The 23,191-nt window shown below is 39.8% G+C and overlaps 1 protein-coding gene across 1 annotated transcript; it reads right to left on the bottom strand.

The window, feature by feature from the left end:
- Positions 1-1,258: 1,258 nt before the first annotated feature.
- Positions 1,259-22,909, bottom strand: ATP13A3 (ATPase type 13A3; the record flags this gene model as incomplete). Its single annotated transcript, XM_010154955.1, has 23 exons — positions 1,259-1,456; positions 2,987-3,076; positions 6,858-6,938; positions 7,137-7,225; positions 7,646-7,833; positions 8,502-8,679; positions 9,478-9,550; positions 10,444-10,540; positions 11,102-11,211; positions 11,307-11,349; positions 12,014-12,093; positions 12,177-12,299; positions 12,865-13,043; positions 14,080-14,204; positions 15,319-15,439; positions 15,517-15,670; positions 15,761-15,778; positions 16,823-16,939; positions 17,360-17,510; positions 18,080-18,141; positions 18,905-19,093; positions 19,745-19,902; positions 22,730-22,909. Coding segments are annotated over 23 exons (2,804 nt in total), but the record flags the coding sequence as incomplete, so codon positions are not given.
- Positions 22,910-23,191: the final 282 nt, after the last annotated feature.

The raw sequence follows: 23,191 nt of genomic DNA, 5'->3' as shown, positions 1-23,191 counted from the left end.
GATCCCTGCCTCTACATCTTTGCAGACCTGTTTTTCTAGCGGTCTTGTGTTTTGACACCGCCTAATGGCAAAACGACGTATCGCTACCCCAAGTGCTTCAGCAGCATTATTGGTGATGCAAGCTTTTCCTTTTTTTTTTTTTAATTAAAAAATCCACATAAGCCTTACAGTTCTGCAGCAAGACAGATTTTAGCTCATCTATTTTTTCCTAATTTTGTTTCATACAGCTACATATAGTGCTTAAGACACTGGCAGACTTTTTGAAATGCGGATGTTCGTAACATGCACAAATCCCAAGCGTGGGCATGTGGAAATATTCCTCCCTCCCACCCCCATTTCCCTTGCAGCAGTAACTCCAGCCTTACTACTGCAAGGTACGTAGGAAAATTATCCTAAGATTTACAAATAAAACATGGTCCACAAAGGGATAATCCAACCCTTTTGCTGGAAAAAGCGAAGTCTGGAGAAATGCATAGCTAAACGTAATAAAACATGAGACAGAAGAAAGTGTGAAGATCCTCCAGCCTTCCTTCTCCAAAAATTTAGAGTGTAGCCACATGCCTCCTCCTCTGGAGGCCACCTAAGCCCTTCCTGGGGGTTAGCTAGAGAAGAAGCCAAGAACCCACTTGAAAGCAATGTGCTTTCTTCTTAAGGACAGAGCATATTGCTTCTATTTTTTTTCCTGCTGTGGCAGACTACATAATTAAAACTTGAAATCCAAACTTTACACCTGGAGACACTCTGTACTAGTAGGGGCAAACTTAGAGGTACACACACCAAAACTTTAGAACCGTTCTGAGGCACAAAGCTTTTCAACAGTGACTTAAAAAAAAAAAAAAAGGGCATGACAAGGTGGTTATGTGCCTCTCGTACGACCATGAAACCATCACATCATAGGGTTTACATGACCACATGCCCAGGTAAGCAAGTTAAAACGACTAAGATCCTCCAGGCAAATAAAGTGAGCCTGTTTTAACTGCCCTGCAGTTTAAACCTTCAAATACATCTCATTTAAGAATAATGAAATTTGAAAGAAGGTGGAAGGAAACACAACCAGTTTTGTTCTGCCTAAGGTAACCTACATTTTTAAAATGTATAGCTGTAAGATGTCTGGCCCTGAAGCTGGTATTCAGAGAGACACACCAGATGGAAATATCTGCATTAGAATTTGACATTTAGTATACTGCAAGTTCAAATAAAGCCTTAAAATTACATTCTTCTGAATACTACTAAAGACACACGCCACCAAGATCCACCGTTACGTTACAGTGATGATTTGATAGGAGCCGTTTTCTTGGGATGGTACTTTTGCTTCTGTTGTTGTCCTGGGTTTCGGTGGCCATTCTGGATCAACCAGCAGTTCCTGAGCTAGATGCATATACTTGGCTTTTGGTGTCTTCTCTCTACAACCCAAGAGGGAAGAAAGGAAACAGACTCCACAGCGATCCACAGCCTCCTGCAGGAATGAAAGATTTGAAAACTGGATTACCACAAGAAAAAATGAATACTACTAACAACACAGCAAATTGCTAGAAGAAAAGTACTACTTCAGTTTCTAATTTACTATGTCATTGTCACATTGGACCTAGAAAGTGTAGTACAGACACTCTCCTGTTCTGTCATCTCTTCTACGCTATGATAGCAATGGCATTGAAAAAAACATTACGAAAGCCCAAGGATTCTGCATTGCAGTAACATCTAAGGTCACCACCAGCTTTTTTGCATATTTTGTATCAGTTTCAATAAGCACAGGTGCACCAGGCCCCATTAAACAACATTGCTATTGAAGAACAAAACTTTGGACTAGAAATAGCAGTCACATTCCCAGAGTCTCAAAACACTTGGGAAGCAAGGAACTGTTGAACCGAAGGCAGCCAGCCAGCCGCAAGTGGCAGAAGTGATACTGTGAAACCCAAGTCCTACAGGTGTTAATAGTTACTGAAACAGACACAAATTACTGAACTCAAGTCTTCCTTTCTGTTTTCCTCTCCCAGTCCTAAATGCGTGTAACAACTAGCTGGGGAAGAGAAGCACCATTTCTCATTCTGTAGAGTGGCTTCCTCTCAGGTCTCAGGGACTACCTGTAGTCGGCCAGGCTGACAGTTTCATGGAGATATATTCTATACGGTCATCTTCATGCTCTGAATTCCTAACAAGTGGTGACCTGAGCCAAACATGAGCCTTAAACACAACTTCCATTCTTCACTGAACACAAAGCAATTTTTTTTCTTGAGCAGCCTCATAAAGACAAGTGTAAGCCAGAGGTGAATACTTTCAATAAAATTTAGTGCTGAGAAATAAACCATTGCCATTCTAACACGAACAAATGTACAACCAGCTAAAAGTAATAAGCCAGGAGGCTTAAAAAAAGAAAAAGCTAGGTTTTATGGGATTCACAGATTTCCTTCATGTATTAAGGACAGAGGGGCAGACCAGACCAAGATTTGTGGTCACCTGAAAACCAGAAGCTAAATCCTTCAAAAGTCTCCCAAGCCATCTGAATTGTAATAATGTACTTCATTTGCCATTTTGCCTCATTCCATTTGTACATGCTATTAGTTACTGCTCTCACGAATGATGCTCTAAAACCCTACAGCCAATTAATTTAAGACAGAACTGGATTAGACCCAGCATCAACAATTCTGCTTCCAAGCAAATCAAGATGTTCCCAGTCCTAGCAAGCTACCTTGCGATAATGCAAATAAAATTTGCTAATGTGCAAAATGAATGTAAAAGCTTTAAAAGCAATCCTCTGCGTTTGCTTCCCCATCCTGGTACACAGAGCTGAACTCTAAGCGTTAGCAAGGAGAAAAATATACAACCAGAAGCCTTTCTTTTTAATATTCAACTTACAGAAATCTAATTTTAACAGTCTTAAGCTTAAGGTAAGGCAACAGACTCTTCTAGATCATTTAAAAAAAAAAAAGACAAAACTGAATTAATCTGCATGCACTGAAATGATGACAGCAAAATACTAGTCTCCAACCTGAGGCGGCTGGGGTATGGTGAGGCGATATTCTCCTTGTTTGTCTCGATTGAACACAACCTTCCAAAGGATCATATCAAGGAGGACATTCTGTGAGACATTGCAGTGAGCGGGAAGAATTAAAGAGACTAATGATCATTTGTTGTTAGTGTGCATATTACAAATAAAACCTGAAACAGTGTGTTAGGCATAACTAATTCAGTGCCAGGCAAAACGGAGCTCGTTACTTGTCAGTACTTAAGTGATAAAACATTTTCATTCTTAAAGTGCTCACGTGAGATTTAAGAATATGAACATGTACTTTAAATCAATAGCACCAGTGACCAAAATTGCATCCATCAATACAGGTTAAAAAACCCCCATAAATACACATTCTTAATGTGTTTCAATACTAAAAAACCAACCTGTGAGGCACTTCAGACGTGAGTGCTTAAAGCAGTTTCACCTCAAACCATCTCTGATGTTATAGTGAACTTCACCCTGGAGCCACACTTTTTTCCTAGTTTATTTTAAACCAGTGGCATTCCCAGAAAAGCTTCAGTGGGGTGGGAATGCTGAGCCACCAGCAGGAAGTCTGAAGGAATTCTGTCAGAGCCCTTCCAGATTTTGGAAAAGAGGGCAGAGGCTGAACAGTGTGTTCAGTACATCCTGTTATTCCCATAGCGCTGCGTGGGCGGACTCGAGAGCCTTGAGCAAATCCGGCCACACAGGTGTGAACCTGCATCTTCCACAGCCCTGAGCCTACACCTCTGATCTACAGACTGACTGATGCCTAACATCTGACTCACCTCTGCCGCTGGGAAACGGGAGCTCACTAGCCAGACTTTTAGAACACATTTTATAATGCTTATGATTTTGTAATATACCAGAATTTTACTGCACTTTTATAAAGCATTTGCCAGCAAATCTTCAGCTTGTTAGATGTTAATTTCTTAAGCCAGTCTGGTTTAAGTATGTCCGTATCAGGCATCGGGGTAAGGAGGAACATCTGCCAGGATGTGCCTTTGTTGTGCAGTATTTTCTGTCATCTGGCAGAAAGAACACGCGTTCTTTGTGAACCCAGCCTGGCACCCACATGGAAGGAGCAAAAGCTTTACGCAGCATTCCAGAAAACATGTCTGGGACAACAAGAATCAGAAATCATTCCTATTGTAGGAGCGATTAAGAAACTACATGGGAGTTTAGTGTGACAATAGGTAGATCCAATCCCTCGTGTATCTCATCATTATGAGACACTCAGAGAGGCAATTACTGGGGGATTAGTCCCAGCAGAACAAACTATAGGTGATATAGTGACAGAAGACCTTGTTAAAAGAAATAAGGAGATGCCACCAGCATCTTTTCCGAGATACTCAGATTGACCTCAGTAACTCTGTGGTGAAAAGTGCAGTGAGCAGAACATCCAGCCGGACACACGGGGACAGAAGGGCAGTGAGCTATGCTGGACATGAAGGAATGAAACAGCCTGCAACTTCTACATAACCCACTGGACCCAAAGACTTGGCACCACATGAAAGAGCTTCCGGGAGCCATGCTGGACACAGTTCAAAAGGTGGGACAAACGCAGGCTGAAGTCATGGAAGGTCAAGTTTGTATTGTAAAACAAGGTTTGGGATTTGAGGATGGCCAGGCAGTGCTTCGGTTGGGCAGCTGCTGTACAGTAAGGCAGCTTATGTCTAAACAAAGCATTCAGTTAACAGGGAAAATAATGGGGTTTAAGTGAAAGCAGAACGTCCAAAACACATAATGTCAAGAAAATGAGATTCTAGAATTAGGTCTATTCCACTCCTAAAGCACGGGCAACAAGTTTAACAGGCAAGTGTGGTTAAAGGTAATGTGACAAAGCATCCTACCCGTTTTGGTAACGGCAATCAAGTGACTAAAGTGCTGAAAGATGCTAACTCAAACCTGCATAGGAAGAGGGGTGTGCGGTGAGGGTTGAAATACTGGGTGAATGCAAATGCTCTAGAGTAATTATATTGCTTAGGTTATGCTTCCTAGGAACTCTAAAGTTTACAGATTGACGTGGCAACCAATAAGCCCCAGGAGTGGAATGTTATGAACATTTAAGCCAGAGAACCATCTGTCCTTGAGAGGCACGTGCTGATAGGCGGGCTGACACACTGCACAGACCAGAAGCCCTTACACTTCCAGAACAGGAACACCAACAGAGTGCATAAAAGTTAGAAAGAGCATCTGCAGAAGAAGTAATTGTTCAGCAGAAGGCAAGTTTCCTTCTCTCAGTAATGATTATCACTGGACTGAAAATGGTAACTACGACCTATTTACACTCCACGTATCAACACAAAAAGCTCAATTCCAAGGAATAATCTTAGTGTTTAAAAAAAAAAACCCTGATTTCCCAGAGATGGTAAGACAATCATCAAAACTGACTAGAAAATGTAAACAGGAAAAAATATTTCTATCTAGGAGGTCTGTTTTAAATTCATCGGAAGACAAAGAAGCCACGGGTCTGCAGCTTCAGATAACTATTTTGTTTCACTAGCAAAGACAGCAGTATACACAAAATCTAACTTTTAAAAAATCAAAAAGGCAAAAAAAAAACCTAGTAAGAGTTTAGTAGTACAAAACAATGAAAGAATTGAAGGGCATAAAGGAAAACATCACAAGCACAGTTAGAGTAAGTACCAGACACTGTCAGGCAGGCACAGGATCTTTAGGAGAGCATAAACTTATTAACAACAAGGCAAAGGCCAAAAAATGAGTATCTACTGACATGGATTGTAGAAGACAAGTTATCGCCCATCGTGTGAAAACGCTGAAAAACATGTTCCGGTAGGCAGCAACATAACAGCATATACTGCAAATTCTCTTTGGAACAACACTTTGAACACAAAACCCTGATAACTCTTGAAGTACCCGAAAAACCTTCAGTTGATTTTATTTTTACCAAGTTGCAATAAAAGGGAAAAAAACTAGTGACCTGGAAAGAATATTAATGCTGTGGTAATCTTCAAAGGCCAAATGGTATGATCCAAGCAAACATTATGCTGGTTACCTTGATAGCAATCCCTCACACACTAATGGAAATACTGACTAGAAGCTGCAAAAATGTTGTAGAGTAAGAACAGATAATCGCAGTGTGCAAGCAGTAGATAATGCTGAAAGGTTTTTCCATCTTGCAGGAAAAAAAAGTGACTAATGGCTGCAACCAAAACCCAAATGTATTCAGGTTGGAAATAAGGGAGGACAACTAACCACAGGAATAAATGACTGGCTTTGGATCCAGACTCCTTCTGGAAGATGCATCTGTGAAACTGAGATTCTTGGAAACAACACAGGGGCACCTGGATGGTAGGGCATGTTTCTGCCCACATGAACTCTGGAAGTACAGCAGAAGAGGTCATCATCCAGTGTGACTGACTTTGGACAAGCTCAGGGCTGCAAAAAGCAGATCTGCATGACCATCTCTACTTCTGGGGTTGGATCAGATGAGTAAGTTACATAGACCTGCATTATTCTAAGCAGTAAGCTACATTTGTGTTCCAGCTGAATGAGATGTGCTCCCCTAACAGTTTTATGTAGTTCTTTACTATATTATGTTACTCTGAACTGAATTAACACAGCACATAAATATGGAGAGTATAAGCTATTTCACAGGACAATAAGTCTTTCAACTTCCCTCCCCTCTTTTTTATTAATAAAAATGGTTTTAAAATTATGCTTTTAACCCACAAAACCTTTTGACCCCTTAAATCTAGCCTCTAAGGACGTTTTTAGGAATAGAAACTTAGTCAACAGAAAACACTGGCATGCTGTGAAGAGACCTTCCTAACAAAAGACAACCATGTACCCTGAAAAAAAAAAAAACCCTGAAGAGATAAGCATTTTTTCCATTTGAATTTCTTACCTCCGTCAGCACGGAGACAAGCGCATTGAGAACAACAATAATGAGAATTCTTAGGCGCCACTCATATGGCACACACACCAGCTGTGAGAAAAAGGTGGCAGAGGTTAGCAACACACATACGAAGTAAACACACATTCAGAACAGGCTCAGAGTTACAAGTTCTCCCTTCCCTCTCGCTGAGATATGAAGTTAAAGCTCTAAAGGCGTCAAGCTTGCCCAAAAGGCAGCCAAACAGTTATCCCAGGAAGTAGAGACACCTGCTTATCCCCTGAATCTTACCTCAAGAAATGTGTCAATAGATTCAACAGGATGCAACATGATGAAAAATATGAAGACATAAAGAACTATCACAGATATAACAAACAGAACTGTAAAAGAAGGAAAAAATACTTTAATTGGACCATCTCACAACCAGAGTTTCAGACAATTTTTCCATATATCATGGACTCATTTCTCCCTCTAAACCCCTTCCAGGAGGATATTGGCAATACAAGTTGTGCTGATAGCCATAAAGAGACAGAAGGCCAGGCCCAGTTTCTCACTGGCTCACTTGTGGAGCTGAAACATATATGCACACATACTTCTACAAACTATCACCACAGGTTTCTTCATACAGTTTAGTACTCCCCTATTTCCATCTCCGATTATTGGAGGATAATTGCACAATATTCTCCTAGCAACACTCTTACTGCTGAAGCAGCACAACAGGATTGTAACCAAGCCATAAATAAGTAAGTGCAGTCACTTGGGGCTTTACTTGGAACTGTACATAGTAAGCAAGGACTTACGATTTTTGTAGCACGGTTGTCTAAAGGGCTTTCCTTTAGAAAAGACAATTGCCACTATGAGGTACTGAAAGCTGGATATAAAAAACAAAGTTGTGTTTTCATAGTTTTTAATGTAATGTTCATCATGAAGAGTCTCATTCCCGTGGTGTGCAGAGATGGGGTTTGCGGCATCCAATACATCACATGCACTGCAACGTTAAAAGAGGTTGTAGTTAAATACATTAACACTGAGTGAAGGAGAAGATGCAAACAAGGCCTACTTATTAACAAAAGTAATGACAGAACGAATTGCTACAGCAATAAGAAAAAGCTTAGCCTTTAAAACTTATTACAGGTGAGTTATTTCTTGCTACACCTGTAGCAGGGAGGTAGCAACTTTTGTGAATTCTGTGCTTCAAGTTACAAGCTTCCAGCTTGTAAGTACACTGCATGAGCTGTTTAGAAACTATCACCGGAGATACACTTTGAAGACAGGTAAGAAAACACTGCAATCTAAGAAAAGATTAATACACCTCTTCATTTTCAGAAATATGAGTTCGATTTACTGGAACTCTAACAGGAAAACAAAACTTATTAATATAGAAGAGTTTAAATAGGTCTGAACTATTCATTTCAAAGTTTGATCTCAACTGTCCCAAAGCAGAGGAGTCTCCAGACCCTGCTGTCTGGCTCTGAGCCAGTTTGGCACTGCAGCCATTGGGTAACTCCTATGTATTAGTATGCTTACCACACAAAATTCAGCAGACCAAAGCTGTACAAGAGATTTCTTTACAAAGTCCCCAGAGAGGTCAATAAAGAAGAGAGCAATTGTTGCCTACAGCTTTTCCATCCCGCATGGAGCCACTGAAACACTTACTCAGATTCCGTTGTCCAAGGCTCATACCAGGACTGCTGTTTGACCCAAAAAAACCCAAAGGTTTGGAAAGCAAGGCAGATGATGATCTGAGACAAAACGGAACACAGAAGTGGACCTGAGATAAGACCTGATGGAGGCCTTCGTGCAACAAGCTCCTTCCAAGCAGGGTTCAGACTCACTGCAAAGAGAAAAAAAACATTAACTACCCATTACATGATTCTACCCTGTACACATCCTGTGGAATTAGAACAGCTTGCTCATGATACCACTTTAAAACTAGTCCAGGACTGCAAGTGTGAAACCACTTTGAAGTGATTATGAGACTGGAATAATGCTACAGTGCCTTCTACAGGCTGGTTACCCCAGCAGCACAGACCAGCAGAAGCCATGAGACTTAAGGAATTAGCAGTGTCTGCTCAAATTCTCTTTGTCTGGCACAAGGACTTACAGCTCATCTCCTCAGTTTTGGTCTGCCATTAATTCAAAGAATCATTTTCTTCTAAGCTTGAAAAAGGAATTCTCCTGTCAGCCAGTGAACTGAGGGGAAGGTTCGTATGTGGATCAAATATGTCACTAGGTAATAGTTTTTGAGTGTAATATTTTGCAGACAGAAGTTCAGCTAAAATTGCAACAAATCAAAACATTTGAGAAAGATTATACTGGAACAACTCCTGGTTTGAATGCAAAGCCAGTTTCCTCATGTCAGTAGAGATTTATGACTTCCTGTACTGTGAAGAACTGCTTTTCTAAGATCATGCCCACAACCTGCTTTTTGTTCGAGGGCATGTCACAAACTTCAGATGAATCTAATTCGGCACACAGTGGTTTGGTTTTCTTACTGCAAATCCTGTAGCAGTCCTAACACCTTAACTGTATGTCACAGTGCCAACTCCAAACAGCATGGAATTAGATATTAATGAGAACTACAAGAACTGCTTCATGGAAACCAGCCGGGATAATTCAGCACAATACTTACTAGTGAAGACAACCACCAAAATGATTGCCAAATCAATGAAGAGAAACTGGAAATCTCCCAAATTGCTCAGGATCTAGACAGAAATCACAACTGAAACATTGGTAATTTCTTCACACCAAGAATCATGTTACAGTCACACTCCTACAGCATTAATTCTTTACATTTCCCTCTATACACAAGACAGTCTCTTGTTAAACTGGCTTCCTGTATCTGCAGGAGTCCTGAGTGCTCTACAGTTCACAGACCAACCCCTGAAGTATCAAAGTATAAAACTATTTAATTTTTAAGATGCATAAGCTACTTGTAATTGAAATTTGTTTGTAATCAAACCTATATTACTGAATCTTACAAACAAATGAAACAACAGCTTACACCCACCGTTCTCTAAACACCTTAACCTTACTGTGTAAGTCATAGAGTTGTGAAAATTTCCACCTCAAAAGCCCTTTAATATTTGCATGTTTAACTTACCAGAACACCAACTAAAACAAAGCTCTACCACATGCCATATAGTGAATCCAATCATATTAACAGGAAGTGCTTCACTTTGCTTTCTGCCCCCTCCTAACTCAACACTGTAAGGACTGAAAGGCAGCACCTTGTGTAAAAGTAATGCATTGCCCTTTATTTAAAGGCAGGCTATTTTAAAATGCTGACAGTTTTTAAATAATGGAAAATGGTATTTTTGTTTAATTTATATGCTTATTTGGACTTACCACTGCGAAGACTTTCCATTCACAGACCTTAGTTATTGCCTTTTTTAAACTGATACTACCACGTTTCACACAGTTAATATAAAAAAAACCCCAAAAAAGGCAAAAAAACCTAACAATACTTTTAGTCCAAAGATAGTTTTTAGAATGCAGGTGTTGTCTACTCAGGGACTTGCAACAGTTTATATTAATCTATCAATTTCCACATTGCTGAATTATGCTGACAGTGCTTAAGCACCCAGAGAATACTTACAGAATATAGCAGAGTAACACTGATGTACTGGATAATGCTGTATAATGCCATGAACTTAAACACACAGAAGGAAGTTATTAAAGCAGCACGGCCTTCCCTGTCAAAACAAATGCAATCATGTAACTACAGAGCTTTCTGGGCAAGCAGTTGAAGTCTGCTTAGCAAAACGTTAGCTGCAATTAAAGGGAGCTAATCACAGGGAAGGTGGTGAAGCACTGAACAGGTTGCCCAGAGAAGCTGTGGATGCCCCATCCCTGGAAGTGTTCAAGGCCAGGCTGGATGAGGCTTTGAGCAACCTGGTCTAGTGGAAGGTGTCCCTGCCCATGGCAGGGGGGGGGGAACTGGATGGGCTTTAAGGTCCCTTTCCCCCCAAACCATGCTGTGATTCTAAAACATCAAATTAAACACTAATGTGTAGAAGCTTGGTCACGCTCCAAAAAGTTAATTTTACATGGACAAAAGGGTTTATAAAGCAATACTAAATCATGCTCTGTCAAGCTTTTGCTCAGAGTTCCTTCGGTAAAGAAATAAAACTACTGAAAACATATAGCTTGGGTTTAATTCAAACTGGCCTCCCACAGTGTGAAACTTAATACTAACAGAGGGTACGCCAAACAAGTTACACAGACGCATTCAAGCTCGCTGTAAGTGGCATTACCTGATCAGCTTTGGCACGCAGGAAATACTAGGTGTCCTGGAAGTGAATGGTGATGCCACAGAAGCCTCAAGTTCAGACAGAGATATACCACCATGTGCCCTCTTTAGCGCCTGCCGGTTAACATTGAAATAGAGAACATTTTAAATCTTGCTTTCGGCTGTAAAATTTAGGTGAACAGTTGTAAGGAAAATAAGAATGTACTTACGCCACAGTCATTTGCTCCATCTCCGCACATGCCCACGTAGTAACTGGAAAATCCAAACCATTGTCAGCATTCTGAACCATTCCCTAATCACAGTCCATTTAGCTTATTTCATTAAATACTTCTACGTTATTGGACTTGATTCAGGTTGTGCATAACAATGAATGGCTGTTAATGCTGAAAGCAATTACTGTTCCCATTATACATGTAAGGAAGTGGAGAGAAAAGTAACATGACTTAGCCATGTCAGTCAAACCAACTGTGGTTATCATCCCTCTCACTCCAAGGTGGCCTGAAGCATCTTTGCTCTAGGCAGACTTTTGTAGCATTTTGTACCGCTGCAGGGCCTGACACCAACAAACAGCATCCTGATGTGAACTTAAGTCATCCCATCAATACTTCTTTAATACACAGAGACACTTGATGGATTTATTTCTTAAGCCAAGCAACCAGATTTATAAAATACGTTAGTCAGTTTAGTTATTCATCATTTATAACTTCATTAAAAGCCTGAAACTTTCCCAACTCACCAGCAGATGGTACTACTCTCCTTCCTGCCCAGCTAACAAGCTGATTTGCCAACTCAAGGAAGTTTTATTAGCCCAGCCTTTTTCATTTGGCAAAACAGCTAGCAGCACACAATTTTTTTTTCCTACCACACCAACCACATTTTCAACCCTCGCGCCTTCTATGTTTAAGCAAATACTTACTCTACATTTTGTAAAGCTTCCACCAGCTGGGTTTTCTGATCAGGCGCCATGCGAGCAAACACAGTGCCATGTAACACAAGCTGGAAGACAGAAGATTTCTTAATGCTCGCAGGGCAAAGCCTGTTCACCATCAAAAGTGCCCACACTCCAGTGAAATGCTCACCTTGGGTACCAGGTCCTGAAAATGCTCCAAAATCACTGCAAATGACTTCCCATTCATTGCAAAATGGTACTTGGTCATCTGAAGATCCTCAAGGCTTTCATGGACCAATTTAACTGGAATATCCTATCAAAAGTAGTTTAATAATCTAGCTGCAGTGTATTTACACAAATACTTTTGAATTTCAAGCTAATACTCAGAGGGGTATTCCAAGAGATCCCACGCTAGAGGAGGTTTCTAACAGTGTTACTCGATAGAAAACCTCATACAATGAAACCATTTATTTAGTAATATGAACATGTGGCTCACTGTTTCAACTACAAGCAGTTAGAGCAGTCTTAAACTGAGATGTGGAAAAACCCCTTGTCTCCTGCACAGCTAAAATGTCAAATGTTGTATCACAGTTGTTGTATCAACTACCGCCCCCAGCTGTTTCGAGCAGTCTTAAACTGAGATGTGGAAAAACCCCTTGTCTCCTGCACAGCTAAAATGTCAAATGTTGTATCACAGTTAAAAAACTACCGCCCCCAGCTGTTTCACTACTCTTTGGTATTTCAAAATCTGAAAGTTATCTAGTACATCAGTTTTCATTTGACACTTATAAGCAGATTTGCTGCTTAACAGAGTAAGACAAAAAGAAAGAAACTCTACAGTAAAACTAACTGCTTACAAACAATAATGCTCTTATTACCTCTGAGTTTATGGCTGGTGATGAACTAGTGCATTTTGCGAGGGTATCTGCATAATGCCAGTTGATCCTGGCAGCCTGCCCATCCTTTGGAGGTAGTGCTTCAGCAATAATGACCTTATCCTGAGGTAGAATCATTCCACAGTCTCTGGCCACCGAGATAGCAGTTAACATGTTATCCCCTGTTAAACAATTGCATTTAGAAAGGGTTTAGTTAGAAAAGGGTCAATGGAATATACTGATATCCCACATCAGAGAGAAGCTAACAAAGGCAGTTTTAAACTAGGAGGACTGCGTAACGTACCAGCAACAACCTCAGGGTAAATCAAGTCTACAGCCATTATTCAAAGCCCAGCCCGTTAAAACCCTTCCCTGCACTACCATCCCTATTAACTCTGTATGCTTATTTCAGCCATAAAGATCTCTTATTGAGCAAGTCTTAGTATATACTGAAAATGAGGCAGGAAAACATGGGGCCATTTAAAATACCACCTTTTAAACAGAGTCAGAGAACAGGCAAACACTGAGTTGTATTGCTATCCTATCAAAACATTACTCCAAAGTTGCAGTATCGGCAATTTAAAAAGCACACACACCTATTGCATGGAAAACACCGAGCACAGATACCTATCCCACTTATGGGAACATAAGGAATCATTCTTACCAAAAAAGTCCAACAGAAAGTGATTAATCATCATATAAATCAAAATGGGAAATCATCTAGTCCAACCTCCTGCTCAAAACAGAGTCAGCCATAAGATCAGACCCGGGCTTTCACCTAGTCTGATCTGGGACACTTCCAAGGTTTTTGATTTAGTATAAAGTACCTTGTGGGTGGAGCTAGGGAAAGGAAGCTACAAAGTAGAATTAATCTCCATACTGGTTTCTATATCTGACTTAGTAAAGCAACTTTCACCCAAAAAGAAACATCGGTGTCTGAATATTCTCACAGTAGTTTGTAAACTTCCCTGTTGCTACAGATCCAGTGTAATCCCAGACTACTGACACTAAAGTTTTACTTCATATAACCACAGAATGGTTTGGGTTGGAAGGGACCTTAAAGACCATCCAGTTCCAACCCCGCTGCCATGGGCAGGGACACCTTCCACTAGACCAGGTTGGTCAAAGCCTCGTCCAGCCTGGCCTCGAACACTTCCAGGGATGGGGCATCCACAAGGTGGATTTTTGTCTTTTGAGTATGAATGTTCACACGCTGACCTGTAACCATGACAGTGCGAATGTTGGCTTTATGCAAATCTTCAAGTACAGCAGGGGTTTCTTGCTTTAGCTTGTTTTGCATTATAATTAACCCCATAAAATCCATGTTGCTTTCAATAGCATCTCTGTAGAAAAGGAGGCAAGGAAGAATAACAATTATTAGATGCAGCTTGAAGAGCCTGATTTTCTGTTTATCAAAGTGATATGTTTATTTTTTGACCATGAAAAATGAAGAATTTGCTTTATATAAAGCAACCTGGGGATAACATCATTAACAATTATTTATTCTTATTTCCCTTGGTTTAGTTGAAAAGCAGTATGAGAAAATATGTCCTCTCAAGCACTATTTTTAGTTTCTTCCATGAGAAGTCTTTCTAGAAAAAACTGCGTTCTCCAAAAGAAAGGTTATTGCTAGAAAGAAATGCTCTGAAGCTAACTGCATTCACAGTCATATTTTAAGATTTGTTAGAATGTGCATCTCTAATCTCTAAATTAGCTGAACCTTCACATACAAGCTACCAAATTATATTAGGCTAGTAAGATTAACAGACAATTAGCTAATTAAGTGAAGCAACTAATTAACTTGGGTTTACATGAAAGTCAGTGTATTTACAGTTGTTGAGTGTTTTGCTGCTACTGTAGATTTTCACACCTGGAACTGAAAAAAACATTTCTCTGCCTTGTACTGCTTTGCAAAATCAGAACTGGCCATTTCAGAGCGATGCTACACTTTGAAACACTATGGAAATTAGTGTTTCATTTTATTAGTGTGGATAATGTTTATCAGCATTATCCACAAAACAGGGACCAGCTGAAGAGTAATTAAGAGGAAATACTGCCCTTTGAACGAAGAAACGTTTCTACCTTCCAGACCTTTCTGACCAGCTTTTTGGTGAGTAAGCAGCCACGCTGCCTACAGCAGATGAAGAAACCCAATCAAACATGCACAGGAGGGTTTCCACTACATGCCATTACCTTTAATAGATACGTGTGTTTGAGTAACAAAGAAATCAGATGAGGACTTTCTGCCATGTTAGCATAAATTAAACATTCCTCATCTTAAATCTGTATGTATTGTCCAGGGTACAAATAAGAATGCACAGAACTATTTATCTCAAGACAGAAGAAAGCTAAAGAAAAGTAGTAATTGACTTAAACAAAAATAAACATTACATGATTAATTCAAAGCATGCAGCTTTTAAAGCCTGTTACTTAATACAAAAGTGAAGTCACACTTACCTATTAATAGTCTGGACTTTGTGCCATGTAAGCTTAGACTCCAATTTTCTGTGAGCAAGAGCAATAACTCGGAAGCCCTGCTTAGTGTATTCTTCCAGGACACAGTCAAAGTCAACAGGAACTGTAAAAATTTTAGAGTTATAATTACTCATATTCCAGCTGAGCTACGCAAGAAACAAAAACAGTTTGTTCCTTTACCTGTTTCCTGCTTACACAAGCTGGCAATCACTTCAGGGGCACCTTTCATGTAAGCATCCATCCTCTTCTCCCCTAGAACTCTCGCTATTACACACATGCGTTGCAAAACTGAAGAAAATGGAAACTGGCGCACAATTCCAATCTCATAACTTGTCTGGGTCACACAGGAAGGAAGGAAGAAAAGGGTTACATCTACAGACATTCTGAAAGAGAGGTACATGCTTCATTAAGAAAGCATACTTACCGAAAGCTCAAACAATTCCTAAAAAAGAAGAAAAAAATATATTTACTCGAAATTTTTTAAAGTATTTTTTCCAGCTACAAACTGTTTCAACATAAATCAGTAAATAAATCCACACAGCGTTCTCAATAAAGAGTCACATTATATTTGTAATGGAGTTCATAAAGGGGAAGTGAATACCCTGCAGCTGCTTAGTATCCTTTACTTACTGAGGCACGGCAGAACTACAGAGCTTGGTTTCTTGACTGGAATTTGTAAGACCTTTCACAGTCAAACCTGTGTCCGTTTAGCCTACGTGAGTGATTCAAGGACTATGGTATTTCAGAGTGAGGCCATTATTATTAAGCAGATCCCCAAAACAAGTCACGTAATAAGTCTCAAGACTGCTCATGCGTCAAGTGCTGCACAGTAATTACTGCTGCACGTGCACTCCCAGTTCTCAACCAAAAAAATGACGTTTCTAGCCACTGCAGAATTAACACCCGCACAGAACCAACCTGCTACCCCCTCCCGCCACCCTGCTCTGTGATAATCTGGGCAGACAGTCACATGCTTCAGTTCCCCTTCTTGTTTAGAAAAACACTTCAAAGCGCAGACAGAAGAAAATTTAAAATCTGCCAAGTACGTTTTATTTTTAACTCTGCACTTAATTAAAACATACCCCTCAAAGGTACAATGGTGGCAAGAATTGTGTACTGTGCAGTGACATTAGCAATCGTTTTAATTGAAACTGCAAGGTGAGCACACCTAAGCACTTCATTAGCACAGTAAGAATTTGTTAATGATACTAATACTACAATGCATAGGCTCAAAAAGCATTCCAGCACTTTATAACCAGTCTGTGAGGGTAATAATCCTGGCAGTCAGCTTGCTCACCTTGAAGTGGCATATACTGAACCACTGCCTTTAAAAACAGTTTAAACACGTCTTCTCTATTTTGACATCAAAAACCACAGTTTTGCTCCTGTTTGAACTACATCAGCCTGTACCACAGCATACAGTAGAATCTATTTGTTTAACATGAAGGATTACTTTAACTCAAAGAACTGCTTTGAATTTTTATACCATTTCTTGGTTTGTTGCTTGCTTAGATTCTGGGAAAAGCTGTTTTGAAGGCCGAACCACTGTTGGCATGATTCGATTGTGAAGGGCTGTTTCCTCTTCAGTTGCTTCTTCTAAAATCTGTATGAAAAATAATCAACTAATTTATATATTCATTAAATTTTATTTTCTCATAATGTAATTTTCAGAAAAAAAACCACTCTTGGAACTCAGCCCAAGGTGCAATGATCTTTCTGAACATGATTTCCTGTGAGAATTGTCTTAATTTAGCAGCTAACTCAAGATCCACTTATCTATTTTACATGTTTATTATAAGCATTGAAACCCTGCCCCACACAACACCGTAAGTTAGCTCTTCAGATTCTTTCAGTTCTATGAACTGTTATACAGAACACATTTTAGGATCATAACTTCCTTTGACACAGGGGCATTGCCAAAAGCCCACCGTTTTACAGTTACAGCTTGAAATAGCATATAATGGATTATCTTATATATAACAGCATGGGAAATTTCAGGTTATTTATCAAGGCAGACACTTACCCATCCTATTGCTTCAAACATCTTCAAATCAAGCGGATCCCCAGAAAGTACCCCTTCAATTTTCGTAAGGGAATGACAGGTTGCCATGCAAGCAACGAACTCGGACTTCAGCAAGCTCTCACTGCAAGCCCTCTCTTCCGGCAAAAGGAAACTAAAACAATGAAGTTATAATATACTTAGCACTGTAATTATTTATAATGAGCCAATTCAAAAGGTTTGTTTAGATTAACAGGAAAAAATTGACTGCACAAGTCTCTTCACACATCACAGAAAACAGACAGAGACTCTTGAGGCTGGAATCTTCAGAAACAGTCACAACTTCTGCCTCCTTCTGTTAATTCACGTCTAGTTTGATTCTGCGTACAGAGGCCTCACCACTTTGTACTTAAACTCTGTTGTCTGCCTAAGATGATTCACTTTAGCAGTCAAAAAGTCACCACTTAGTGTGACAGGATTAAGGAAACATGCTATACTTTACCTGCATAATTTCTGCAGTACGAACCCAATGAGATCTCAGACTTTAACAAATTAAATTTCACCTCAGCCTCATAAGAGTTACAACTTTCATTACACCTAAACCATATATTCAGTTGGATTCTTACAGCTTATTACAGAAATGCAAAGGGAAGAGCTCACATTGAATCTTCTGTTCTATTCTGCTGAAGCTGTTAAAGCACAACTAAATACCATATTTGCTATCAGCTCTAAGCTTAACCTTACCGAGCATTTTCCACCCGTTGAATTCCCCAAAGATCCAAGCCATCCTCAGTAAGTGTGCCAGTCTGCCAAATAAACCAAGGGGCATGGCAAGAAGAAAAAGACTTCAGAAACAAGTTATCTTCCAGTAAAGCAAAAATTAACAGCTAATCAATCAAATTACACCTGAACAATATATTTTATATTGTTTTCACTCAAAAATCAAGACTTCAGGACAGGAAATGCAGTATCTCCCTCACTTTTTGCTAGTACCTAAATTCTAATTAACCTAATTAACTTCAAAAACCCTATTCAAAGCAACCACACCCCACCTTAAAGGCAGGACAAACCCTTAAAATCTAATGATAGCTCAGTATCTCTGTATTCAGGGGTAATAAACACTTAGCACTGCTTTCTTACATAGCTAAAACAGTAACTAGAATATACTTAAAATGGAAATAATAAATTTAGATCGGGTACTTAATATGTTAGAAAAACATCTAAGGAAGAAAATTAATTTTATCTAAGAATTAGCTAATAGTAAAGGATTCTGGCTAGTGGCATTACTGCCCTTCACTCATGTTTCTGTTAAGGAATAATAACTAAATATGATGGTTTATTGAAATAAATGAAAATGGGAAGTGCCAGTAGTAAGTCAGGACTTGGAAGTCTTGAGATAAAAAAGCAGCTCTGTATTCTAACAGTTTTTTAGAGCCGGCTAATTAAAGTGAGTTAACAGTTGGTGAACACTGAATACCTGGAAGCTAAGAGGACCAAAATGATACAAATTGCCATTTATAATACAACGCCTCTTCGGGTGGCAACACAAAGTTTCAAAATTCATCTAACCTTATCGAAACACACAAGATTCAGCTGGCCACAAATATTTATCCTTTGCGGGCTGATGCAGAAGATGCCAATTTTTTTCAACCTTCTTTGTGCATAAACGATACCAGCAGTCATGGCAGCAGGCAGCGCCGGAGGCACCGTGATAGTGATGATGTCAAGAGACTCAATGATGATGGTATGAGCTGGAACCTGCAATAAAGGTCAGAGTTAACCACCAACAACTGGCTACTTAAAGATTCATTATCCCACAGAAGCATTGCATCACTGCTACCAAACCCAACATCTGCTCATTGCTTTCCCCAGTACAGCATGTTCTGGATTGCCCAAAAACCTAGCGCAACCTTCACCCATCATCAGCAACCATCATAATCCAGTCCTAAATTGTCCACAACCCAGAACTTCAAGTTTTCACTTTCCCCCTGCAAATATCGTTCTTTAAAACAATGACTGAGATAAAAAAATAATTAGTGTTATCGAGTTATCAGTTATCAATTTCTTGGTAAGGATTTTTTTGCCTGCATCATGCTTTAGATGTGCTGTATCCTATTTCTTACAACTGGGCATCAGTCAGATGGTAATCCTGCATTCAGTAAAGATAAAAGTCTAGCAACTGGGTCAGTGGAAACTGAGGTTAACTCAAATTTCACTGTAACATATTCAAATTGTGCTTCTCTGGTGGATTTTGTTCTCAGTAAGCTTGTCTTTTGAGTTTCACCTATACAAAATAAAGCAAAAAAGTTTTCAACTAAAATCAAATTGTTTTCCATCATTTGAAGTGTGCTGGGAATCATGATAAATCCACCATTAAAATAAGGTTCTGGACAAGAAATTAAAACGTACCTCATTCAAGATGCTGTTGACAACTGTGTAAAGAAACCCAATGCCTGCCACCACTACCAGAGACAGGAGAAACAAATAGGCATCTCTGTAGAGTTTAAAATCAGTTGGCTTTGGATATAGTATGGAACGAACAAGCTGTCCTTTGGCAGTACTAAAGCCTAGAAATAAAAAGGAGTAAGGTATTTAAAGTATAAACAAGAGCAAAGTTATTCAAATTATTAAAACCCTCAATGAAACCCTTAAGCTACTAATTTCATTAAGGCTGTTTCTCAATACGCAGTAGGCATTTTGCAGTACTGTAATTAAGGTGCTTCAACAACACATGTGCACATCATACCCAGTGCTTGACTCCCACGGCAAGGACACGCAGCTGAGGCAACCGGAGGGATTTGCTGTGCTGCGTTTTGGCCCTCACAGTGCAGAGCCAGCGGGTATATTTTTGGGTTGTTTAATTGTGCCAGTCCTTGCAAAAATGAAGTTATTCAGAGTCCAACTTTAAATACTTTAATGGCAAGTCTGTGTAAGCTCAATTAACGGCCAGAAGGATAGATTCAGGAAAAAATAAACGCAGTGCAGAGTCTCATTTTCTGGAGAGCCCACCCCTTGACTGACACCTGAGCTAGGAGACTGGTCTTTATGGGTCTTAAAGTCAGACAACCAGCCAGCCTTAGATTTTCCGTGAACCTTTGCCTCAGTATGTGGAGAGGCCAACACCAGTGCCCAATTTTGTAAGCCTCAAACATTTTGAATCTGTTTAGACTTCAAAGTGTATTCCTATAACCTCAATAGGTCCGCTGGCGTTAGTGGCAGCTCCTCAGCCTGTAAGCCCTCCCAGCAAAGGCTAAGCCCTCCACGCTGGGAGACGTGGCATGCAGGATTCTACCAGAACGAAGCAGTTACTGCATCAGTCTTAAAGAGGGTGAGTTCATCACACAACGAACAAGGCATGAAGCCTCCAGGCTTTGAATTCACTACTGCGGACTACAAACCGTGGGCCTGTTCAGAGCAGCTCAGCATGTCAGTATGTACTTGAGTACTGAGTCAATAACGCTTTGTAATTCGACACAGCAATCAAAAAAAAGAGTCAGAACTACTTTCGATTTTTTTAATGGCTTTGCAGAAGGTTCTGTAGCCACACAGGCTAGAACACACCAGGGTAAAACCATAAATGAAAGCCTTATGTGGTGTCCTGAGAACACGCTGGACATGCGGATAGCTTTAGTGAACATTTCTGTTCCCTAAAACAAGTTACCAATTTTTGGTTTGTTACAACCACGATAGGAGCCACAATGACATATACATTAATCTATCAATGAACTGAGCTTCAACAGCGAAAACAAAGAGTAGGTTTAGTTCATTGGTGTTTTATGTGTATCTAACACCAACATTTCACGTTTAAGGCTTAAGTCTGAAGAGTGCTGAGAGTTCAGTCCCAGCACATCAGATTACATCCTGATTTACGACAAGATGAAAACTGCGTGTCTTTGCACACAACTATATGGAGTTCTCCTCTTCCAAGGACTAAATTTTCTAGCATCTTCAATTTTGTGGCAACCCATGTTCCTCAGATAAAGGGATTTTACTTGCATCTCTCTAGGTTAGAACTACCTCAGTTCTTACTATCAGACATCTTAGGAGCAAGAAACTACAAGCACTGTGACATCTATCCCACTTCTGTGGAACGGGGAATTCCCTACTTGCCTGAAAACAGTCTGTCCCTGTAAACCAGGCAGGAGAACAGGAAGGATTTTAACCCCTTTACTCCTCTCTCCATCTACAGTCACAGCAGGAGAAGCGCACTTGTCCATACATAAAATCTGAACAAGTTCCACAGAGCTCAATTCATCCTACTCGCAACACAGGAGCTAACCCTGACCTGCCAGGGGCAAAGAGAACATTACAAAACAACTTCAGCTGTCAGGGCAGTAAGACTCACTGTGTTGGAAGCAATTACAGTTCTCCTTCTAAGAGTTCCAGACTGAAATAAAAAAGCATTCCCACAGAGTACAATTAATAAGTCTTCAGCAGTTCATTTCTGCTGCTGTTTTGGACAACCTATCTGCATATACACACCAGGTTTGGCACATAAAACTTCTTATTTAAGAAACAAAAGAAGCTGAGATGGACATTATTAAAGGGGAGATGTGTTCAAAGGAAGGGAAATATTTTACTTTGGAAAAAAAGACTAATAAAAGCCTCTAGAAAGACACTAATTAATTTAATTTAAATAAAAATCAGAACATTAACTGCTAAGACATACTAACAGAAGGTGAAGAGTAGACACCAGAGAAAGAAGAGGCTAATTAGGATGAAGTTACTTGCTGGAGAACTTGCTTTAAGCAGTATTCCAGTCAACGTAGACACATTCATTCTGTCCAATTCTACCGTAGCTTGATTAAAGCTTATGTTCATCTATTTTGTGGTGGTTTTCTTAATATCATCTTTGTAAAGCAGAATCCCACAACCACATTAGTCTGTGCAATTGTTTTTAATAGAACATCTGTATTATCTAAAATCAAGCCTTTAAGACATTAGCATGAATAAGCACTTCTGTAAGAAAAGGCCAGATCAAACATTTTTTTAAAGCAGATGTTATGTGCTTTGACAAAACTGTGGCAAAGAAAGCTGACAGTGCCAAGGAGTCCACCAAAGCAAGCTGTTCCTCACTACCCACATAATGCCAAACCTTTTCAGAAGCACATGCATTTCAGCCAACGCCCTAAAAGACACCTCAGGGACCTGAAAATGCATTCAGGTAGGTTTTCATTTGATGCTAGAGACTGATTCACTGTCTTGCTTGCCAACTGATACTCTCCAGGCCATTGTTCGCTTCTATTACGGTTGTAAGACATTTATCAAGTTATTTGGGGTATGTTCATTTATCCAAGCTTAGCAACATTCAACACAATACTCCAAAGTGGCAGTTGACATATACCTACAACAGCGAGCAGCATGTTAACAAGTGACAAACCTAACAATCCATACCTGTTCTCACTACCAGAGCTTTGACCAATTCTCCGGTATAAAAACGGGTTTGAATTACGTTGGTTCCACAGAACAACGTATGCCGTTTATGCACCTCTGGGCTGTATATTTCATCTCCCATTGCTTTCGGATATTCTGAAGGGTTGGGTAGATTAATCTTTGTGACAGGAACACTTTCACCTTAAATGGAAAAGAAAGTCTCTAAGCAAGATCAAAGAAGAATAGACATTTTTTCCTTCACAATATCAAGTAGAATATAATCTCACTTCATCAGCACAGAAGCAGAGGTATGGAAGTCATCTTCCTTTCAGTGCATTATTAGGAAGCCTCTCATCTACTGGCCTCAGCCCACCAGATTCCTTATTCAAATCCTATGTAACTCTATTCGCTATTCACCAATACAGCTTTTGTGCCTCTTACTTCAAATCAGGTAGGTGACCTGGGTCGGGGCAATCCCAAATA

Source organism: Eurypyga helias, unplaced genomic scaffold (assembly GCF_000690775.1).
Source record: "Eurypyga helias isolate BGI_N326 unplaced genomic scaffold, ASM69077v1 scaffold25487, whole genome shotgun sequence".
Lineage (NCBI taxonomy): Eukaryota > Metazoa > Chordata > Aves > Eurypygiformes > Eurypygidae > Eurypyga > Eurypyga helias.
The sequence above is the reverse complement of the archived record's forward strand: the minus strand, read 5'-3'. Positions and strand labels throughout refer to the sequence as shown.